Raw genomic sequence first — 9,275 nt, forward strand, 5'->3', positions numbered from 1 at the left:
ACACACACACACACACACACACACACACACTTCACTCACACACACTTCACACACACACTCTAACACACACACTCTAACACACACACTCTAACACACACACACTTCACTCACACACACACACACTTCACTCACACACTCTAACACTCTAACACACACACTCTAACACACACACTAACTCACTCACTCACTCACTCACTCACTCACTCACTCACTCACTCACTCTAACACACACACACTCTCTAACACACACACACTCTCTAACACACACACACTCACTCACTCTAACACACACACACACACTCTCACACACACTCTCACTCACACACTCTAACACACACACACACACTCTCTACACTAACACACACACACTAACACACACACACACACTAACACTCACACACTTCACTCACACACTCTAACACTCACACACTCTAACACTCACACACACTTCACTCACACACTCACTCACTCACGGAGGCTGTGTTACCTGTAGGTTTTGATGTGGTCAGCTACTCCGCACAGCTGCAGACTGTGTGTCAGGGCCTGATGATACGTCAGAGCTTGAGTGGACGAGCCCCAGTTCACATCTGTAAGACCACAACAATCCCATGAAGCACTGCTGCTGCACTGAAGAACAGCTGAAGCTGTGTCTCATGGTCCAGTCCGGTTCACCTGGTTTCTTGTAGCTGACGTAGATGTAGAGGGACAGGACGATGACGTTGGTCAGGAGGGCCGCCCACCAGTTGATGATGAACATGACCACACAACACAGGATGGCCCCGGCCAGAGACACCCACATGTTGTAGTACTTGAAGCTCGGCCTCCATCCTGACAAACACGGAGCAAACACTCAGACTCCAGTCAAACAGCAGGGCATCCGCTGCAGTACTACGGGTGAGCATTTGGCAACATAGGAGAAGGTCAAAATACCCTAATTACACCCCACAACGGGAGCCACGTATTGGAACGGAGCAACTAAACAGTTGGGATAAAACCAACAATGGTTCTTTGTGGTAGGAAAGTGCTAACTGTGCCGTTCTGCCACGTTACGCAACAGTGTGGGACACAAAGAACGGGACGCCACCGCACAGAATCAGAGCGTCCAGAATCTGCTCAAGACATTTAATACCAGACTGTTAATGGTGTCACAGCCTTAACAACAGTTTGCACAGCTGAAATGAGTCAGTTTCACAAAAGCATGTACACAGAATTGATTAAATGAAGTTAGCACCAGTTAGCACACAAACGGGCTGTTACCACCACTAGGGAGGCTTCTTGAACACAGGACATGTACTAGACTAATGGGATTTAGTGGAGTCACGGTTACAGACACAACATGACATAAAGGGTACAGAAGCACTTTAAACAAGCCACATCCGAGAGTGAGAGCTACACGTACCCTTTACGTTCATGCAATCGTGTGCAGAGACTCTACCTAATAAAGTGTCAGAAGTGAAGATATCTACCTGCTGGTCTTCTAGAGCTTTGGTATTGAGGGACAAACAAACCTCTTCACACAAAGAATAAAGAAACATGTAAAACTTCAAAAACAAGAAATGCAGTCAATAACATGATGTCATTCAGACATGAAAAGACTTTCTTTCATTTGAATAAAAAAGGTCTGATTAACACAGCCATAGGAATGGACGCTCTACACTCTAGGAACTGTTACTTTGCAAAGTTTGGTAAACACTGTAAAGGCCCCGATATACGTCAAGAGAAGTCACAGAACGAACCGGTGTGACGTCACTTCAAACGAAATCAGGCCAAAACAAAGTTCATTCTGTGAGTTTCAAGTGAACTCGAACAAAAGTGAACAGACACGAGCTGCTTTACAGGACAAACTGAAGCAGTAACTGAAACTGACACTGACACTGTATTCACTACTGTGAAGCCATCTGCTGTGTGAAGTGCGTTACTAATAAAGCAGTTCGCATCAGCATTTCTGAAGGTTAAGCACCAGATTTCACTGAACCTCCAATGAACAAATGGTCAGTTTCAAAGCCCCTTCTTTACCAGCACACTCTCTCAGCGTGACGTCATCAGGTGCGTGCGAGGCTGGGGTGTTACGCACCATCCTGACACTAATGATATTTGAGCGCTCGTCTGTGGAGACGTGACCAAGCTTGTCTACAGAGTCAATACAGCACAAGTGGAGGAACGTCTTACCGGGGGAGTTGGCCAGCGACGCGTGAAACACAGAGAAGTTGATGAGAGCGTACGATGCCAGGAAGAAATTGGAAATGATCGGGGCGATGATGTTCAACTCCGCTGGAGAAATTAAAAACAAGCATGTGTCAGAGCGAGGTGACCTCATCAACCCATCCCATCGTTTTATTCAACAACAATTTCTACCAATTAAAAATAATGAAATTTGTCGAGATCCTACCAATGAGAATGAAGGCCAAGGCAATGCCAAAGGTGAGGAAATATCCTCGCAGGGGCTCGTTGTTTTTGCCGTAGCCCTTCCCGAAAACCGCAATTCCAGGGTAGATATTGTCTTTGCATAAGGCCTGAGGAAATGGAAGAATCTATCAAACCAGCAAGACCTGTTCTGACGTCACGGAGCGAAACCACACATGTTAAAACACACAGCGGTCTCTGACATGAAGCAGCGCATGAGATACCCACCTGGAAGACTTTGGGGGCACTGACGAGAGAGGCCAGGGCCGAGGAGAGGGTCGCGGAGAAGATGCCGGCTGTGATGAGGGGCCCGAAGCCTGACACCACACTCATGACCTGCAGAACAAGACATTCAGACACAACCGCAGCCTTTCTCTGCCAATCCTGATGCATCCCGTCTGTAATGCTGTTAGTATTATTTATTTTTATTGCCATGCCAGCATCTAAGGCTATTTTCATGGCAAAACTTGTAAAATTAATTTGTAATTGTATGCCAGGGCCGAGGAGAGGGTCGCGGAGAAGATGCCGGCTGTGATGAGGGGCCCGAAGCCTGACACCACACTCATGACCTGCAGAACAAGACATTCAGACACAACCGCAGCCTTTCTCTGCCAATCCTGATGCATCCCGTCTGTAATGCTGTTAGTATTATTTATTTTTATTGCCATGCCAGCATCTAAGGCTATTTTCATGGCAAAACTTGTAAAATTAATTTGTAATTGTAATTGTATTTTAAGTTGTAAAATACAAATGAAGCAAACACAAAAACACAGTAATTAAAATTATACAAGGATTTTTTTAATTAATCTAATTTTTCTAAAAATCTTTTCTGATAAAATCTTACTAAATAACAGGGTTTCTGCAGGATATTTAAGCTCAAATCTAAGACTTTAAGACCTGCACAAATAAAATGAATACCATATGAGCGGGGTAAGGCAGTGTCTATAGTAACATATTAAACTGTAAAAAGCATGATTTACATTTCAGATACAAGTTTTCACAAAAACAAAAAGTTTTAATTAAACAAAAGTATTCATTACATTAATTTAAACAATTATCAATAAATGATTATATTAATTAAATAACAAATAAATTTTACCGTTTAGATTTTTATAATGCATTCTTTTTATCGATCCACCAATTCACATTTACAGCACTGCGTGTTTGCAGGGTAAAAACATGGGTCGATTTTTGCATTGGTCTGAACAAAAACAACAGGCTCACTGAAAATTAAGCCATATCGCAATTCTGGTCTTTCCGCCCCCCAATTTTTTTTTTTTTTTATTTCCCGCCCCAAAGACTTCTTGAAATCATAATTAAGACTTTCTTGTACAATTTAAGACTTTTTATGGCTTTAAATTTGATACAACTAAATCTAAGACGTTTTAAGGACTCGCAGGAACCCTGAACAAGTCCCCGAGTGAGCATACTTCATAAAAAAAAACTAGGCATTAAAACTAGGCCTGGGCGATAAAACGGTATCGATATTTAATCGACGGTACACCTTCTTCGATAACGATATAAAAAAATGTTCGATATAGTGCAGGATATAGGCACGTGCTCTGAGTGACGCAGACAGCACACACGAACACATGCTGAAATGAGTGCTGTGTCTGCCTGTGATGAGGAGATTGAGAATAAAGAATGAATATTAGTCGAATTTAAAATAAACATTTGCATTTGAATGTTAGGAGTGAGGAATGTTTTGTTAGTCTAGCCCATGAGACGCGCCGCTGCTGCATTATTCATTCAAAATATTAGAGAAATATAGAAGCTCAATGCGGAGAAGATCTTGAATGATTAAAACTGAAACCAAGCCATTCACACAGAATGCATATTCAGCACATTTTTAGACGGACAAATATGACTGCTGGACTCGCGTCTCGCACAAAAGATGTATAGAAAGCCATGCAAAGTTAAAACAGTTTAAACTTTTAGAAAACACGTCACGAATTTGTGGAGGTTTATTCCTTTTCACTGCATCTCGTATGTTTTTAAATGCCATCTGTGATGGGCGATTTGGCTCTTTGTATTAAGCAATGCATAAACACGTTACTATTTTGTTCATAATTGTTTATGCAATTTACAAAATTATATTTGATTTATACGAGTTAATTTATATTAATATTTGTTGTTTGTCTCAATAAATTGGGTTAATTTAAAAATACAGTGGTTAAATAAAAAAAAAAAGTCTATTGCTCTTTGTTTTAAAAAAGGTTATATAAATGTCAATAATTATCGATACCGAACGATATGAAACATTATATAGTTTCTTTTTTTTAGCTATATCGCCCAGCCCTAATTAAAACCAATACATTCCAATAAAATGTTTCATTTGGCCAGAGTCTGTGCTGTGTGCCAAGTGGAAGCGTTTTAGCATTATGCCTTAAAATGATGCTCAGGACGCTCACTAGGATTTGGAACGGAGTCATAATGTAGAAAAGGCTGTTGTCTGTATGTCTGCTGTCGATGATGTACCTGGAAATCATTGTAAAGGCCGAACTTGCAGGCAGACTTCCCTCCTTCAACAGGTCTGCAGGAACTGAAGTCATAGCCGAACTTACAGGCCGCATCAGTGCAGTTTAAGCCACTGAGAGTTACGTTACTCTCCATTCCTGTAGCATCCCGCACGATGCAAGCACCTTTCAACAAAACATTCAATACATAATACAAATCAATCAATAATACAGGAGTAATCAAAACGATATGCAATTCTGAGAGAGTATACCTGCAGAGATGGCCACACCCACGTACACGAGGCCCGTTATGAGGATAGCCAACAGCGTTCCTTTAGGGATGGCCATTTGAGGATCCTTAGAGAAAAGAAACCATTACAGAGAATCTTTGCAGAGACTGTGATGAAGAGTAACTAAATGCATTGAGGAAAGGATTGCCGACACTCACTGCTAGATCTCCTGAGATGTTGGCTCCAGCCAAAATGCCTGTGGCAGCTGGGAAGAAGATGGAAAAAACGGAGAAAAACGTCTCCCCTCGAAAGTCTGGGCCAAAGTTATCTGCCAAGATGCCCGCTAAAAAGACAAGATGTCCGATAATTACAGTAGTTAGATAATGGAAAGCACAACAGGAATGAATAAAGAGAAAACAACTACCAAATTTCAAACTCAGAACTCAGGTCACACAAAAACATTCCCAGTGGCCTTGGACTATCCTGAACTATTGTTCTTAACTGGTTTTCCCTAAAGACTCAAATGGCGATCAAGTGACATTGTTAAAGTAAAAAAAAATTTATATTATACCAAGAAAAACTACAGCAAATCTCAGAAGCCTTGGCTTCATGGTTTCCACCTTTTTAATTTTTTAAGGTTTCATTCTTGCCAGTGAGTAATTCACAGCACAAAACACTGTGCTCAGCACAAACCATGTTTATCAAACACAGTAGAGTTTGATTTGACGCACACCCTTTTACATTATTAAAAAAAAAAACGTTCATAGCAGTTTATCATGTACATACAGCTTCGTTTTCTTTCTGATGCCCACCGGTTGATAAGTGCTGGTCTAGATGAGCTCATTCTTACCGTCATAGCTGAAGAAGCCAAATTTCTCCTTGGACTCGACAGGGATGAAGGTCCCAATGAAGTAGTTAAAGATAGCAGTGACCAAAATGAACAAGAGGAATATTTGAGCCTGTGAAACAAAATCATTTTGACAAATGGTGAATTCATAAGGTCAGCACTGGCTGATGATCAAAGAAAACTGAAGATACACTAAATCCCCCGCCTTGCCCTCCCACTCCATTCCAGCCACTGAGACGCCAAGCAGCAGGATGACTGTAATGGTTCCAATGATCCTGACGTCATTAATCTCATCGAGCATGAGCGCACCGGAATTCTAAACGGACACAAACCCATGTGATTAGTCGGCCTACACAAAATAATTTTAAAGCAAACTGAACAATGTATGAGAGAACAGAACTGCGCCTCTTACAATGAGCAGCTCAACTACAGTTTCTGCAAAGCCCACGACGTACATGGCCACAGCCACAGCGTTGGCAAAGGCAAAAATCAGACCAATGGAGCCGCCAAACTCTGGGCCCAAACTTCGAGATATTAAGTAATACGCCCCACCTGAAGAAAAGATATTAAACAGATCACCTTTCTGAAAAGACAATTCGAGGCTGATTTATCAGTTATCCTGTTGCATCATTAAGAGGCCCTTTAAAATATTCTGAAAATCGCACCATCGTGATTTCATGAGCAGGTGCACACAAACACTTGGACAAATTCAAGTTCATTGCTAGGACCTTTTGAAACGGAATGGTGGCCATACATGCATTGCTTACTCACACATTCGGTTATGTTATTTCAGTATCTCACTCACTCACTCACTCACTCACTCACTCACTCACTCACTCACTCACTCACTCACTCACTCACTCACTCACTCACTCACTCACTCACTCACTCACTCACTCACTCACTCACTCACTCACTCACTCACTCACTCACTCACTCACTCACTCACTCACTCACTCACTCACTCACTCACTCACTCACTCACTCACTCACTCACTCACTCACTCACTCACTCACTCACTCACTCACTCACTCACTCACTCACTCACTCACTCACTCACTCACTCACTCACTCACTCACTCACTCACTCACTCACTCACTCACTCACTCACTCACTCACTCACTCACTCACTCACTCACTCACTCACTCACTCACTCACTCACTCACTCACTCACTCACTCACTCACTCACTCACTCACTCACTCACTCACTCACTCACTCACTCACTCACTCACTCACTCACTCACTCACTCACTCACTCACTCACTCACTCACTCACTCACTCACTCACTCACTCACTCACTCACTCACTCACTCACTCACTCACTCACTCACTCACTCACTCACTCACTCACTCACTCACTCACTCACTCACTCACTCACTCACTCACTCACTCACTCACTCACTCACTCACTCACTCACTCACTCACTCACTCACTCACTCACTCACTCACTCACTCACTCACTCACTCACTCACTCACTCACTCACTCACTCACTCACTCACTCACTCACTCACTCACTCACTCACTCACTCACTCACTCACTCACTCACTCACTCACTCACTCACTCACTCACTCACTCACTCACTCACTCACTCACTCACTCACTCACTCACTCACTCACTCACTCACTCACTCACTCACTCACTCACTCACTCACTCACTCACTCACTCACTCACTCACTCACTCACTCACTCACTCACTCACTCACTCACTCACTCACTCACTCACTCACTCACTCACTCACTCACTCACTCACTCACTCACTCACTCACTCACTCACTCACTCACTCACTCACTCACTCACTCACTCACTCACTCACTCACTCACTCACTCACTCACTCACTCACTCACTCACTCACTCACTCACTCACTCACTCACTCACTCACTCACTCACTCACTCACTCACTCACTCACTCACTCACTCACTCACTCACTCACTCACTCACTCACTCACTCACTCACTCACTCACTCACTCACTCACTCACTCACTCACTCACTCACTCACTCACTCACTCACTCACTCACTCACTCACTCACTCACTCACTCACTCACTCACTCACTCACTCACTCACTCACTCACTCACTCACTCACTCACTCACTCACTCACTCACTCACTCACTCACTCACTCACTCACTCACTCACTCACTCACTCACTCACTCACTCACTCACTCACTCACTCACTCACTCACTCACTCACTCACTCACTCACTCACTCACTCACTCACTCACTCACTCACTCACTCACTCACTCACTCACTCACTCACTCACTCACTCACTCACTCACTCACTCACTCACTCACTCACTCACTCACTCACTCACTCACTCACTCACTCACTCACTCACTCACTCACTCACTCACTCACTCACTCACTCACTCACTCACTCACTCACTCACTCACTCACTCACTCACTCACTCACTCACTCACTCACTCACTCACTCACTCACTCACTCACTCACTCACTCACTCACTCACTCACTCACTCACTCACTCACTCACTCACTCACTCACTCACTCACTCACTCACTCACTCACTCACTCACTCACTCACTCACTCACTCACTCACTCACTCACTCACTCACTCACTCACTCACTCACTCACTCACTCACTCACTCACTCACTCACTCACTCACTCACTCACTCACTCACTCACTCACTCACTCACTCACTCACTCACTCACTCACTCACTCACTCACTCACTCACTCACTCACTCACTCACTCACTCACTCACTCACTCACTCACTCACTCACTCACTCACTCACTCACTCACTCACTCACTCACTCACTCACTCACTCACTCACTCACTCACTCACTCACTCACTCACTCACTCACTCACTCACTCACTCACTCACTCACTCACTCACTCACTCACTCACTCACTCACTCACTCACTCACTCACTCACTCACTCACTCACTCACTCACTCACTCACTCACTCACTCACTCACTCACTCACTCACTCACTCACTCACTCACTCACTCACTCACTCACTCACTCACTCACTCACTCACTCACTCACTCACTCACTCACTCACTCACTCACTCACTCACTCACTCACTCACTCACTCACTCACTCACTCACTCACTCACTCACTCACTCACTCACTCACTCACTCACTCACTCACTCACTCACTCACTCACTCACTCACTCACTCACTCACTCACTCACTCACTCACTCACTCACTCACTCACTCACTCACTCACTCACTCACTCACTCACTCACTCACTCACTCACTCACTCACTCACTCACTCACTCACTCACTCACTCACTCACTCACTCACTCACTCACTCACTCACTCACTCACTC

At 43.9% G+C, this 9,275-nt stretch overlaps 1 protein-coding gene across 1 annotated transcript; it reads right to left on the reverse strand.

Annotated features, from left to right (window-relative positions):
• Positions 1-460: 460 nt before the first annotated feature.
• On the reverse strand, positions 461-6,054 carry LOC107572513 (solute carrier family 12 member 2-like; the record flags this gene model as incomplete). Its single annotated transcript, XM_016258931.1, has 10 exons — positions 461-587; positions 673-828; positions 2,170-2,271; positions 2,390-2,513; positions 2,632-2,720; positions 2,954-2,972; positions 4,882-5,045; positions 5,132-5,216; positions 5,308-5,432; positions 5,940-6,054. Coding segments are annotated over 10 exons (1,083 nt in total), but the record flags the coding sequence as incomplete, so codon positions are not given.
• Between the last annotated feature and the right edge of the window lie 3,221 nt (positions 6,055-9,275).

Source organism: Sinocyclocheilus grahami, unplaced genomic scaffold (assembly GCF_001515645.1).
Source record: "Sinocyclocheilus grahami isolate Dianchi unplaced genomic scaffold, SAMN03320097.WGS_v1.1 scaffold1766.1, whole genome shotgun sequence".
Lineage (NCBI taxonomy): Eukaryota > Metazoa > Chordata > Actinopteri > Cypriniformes > Cyprinidae > Sinocyclocheilus > Sinocyclocheilus grahami.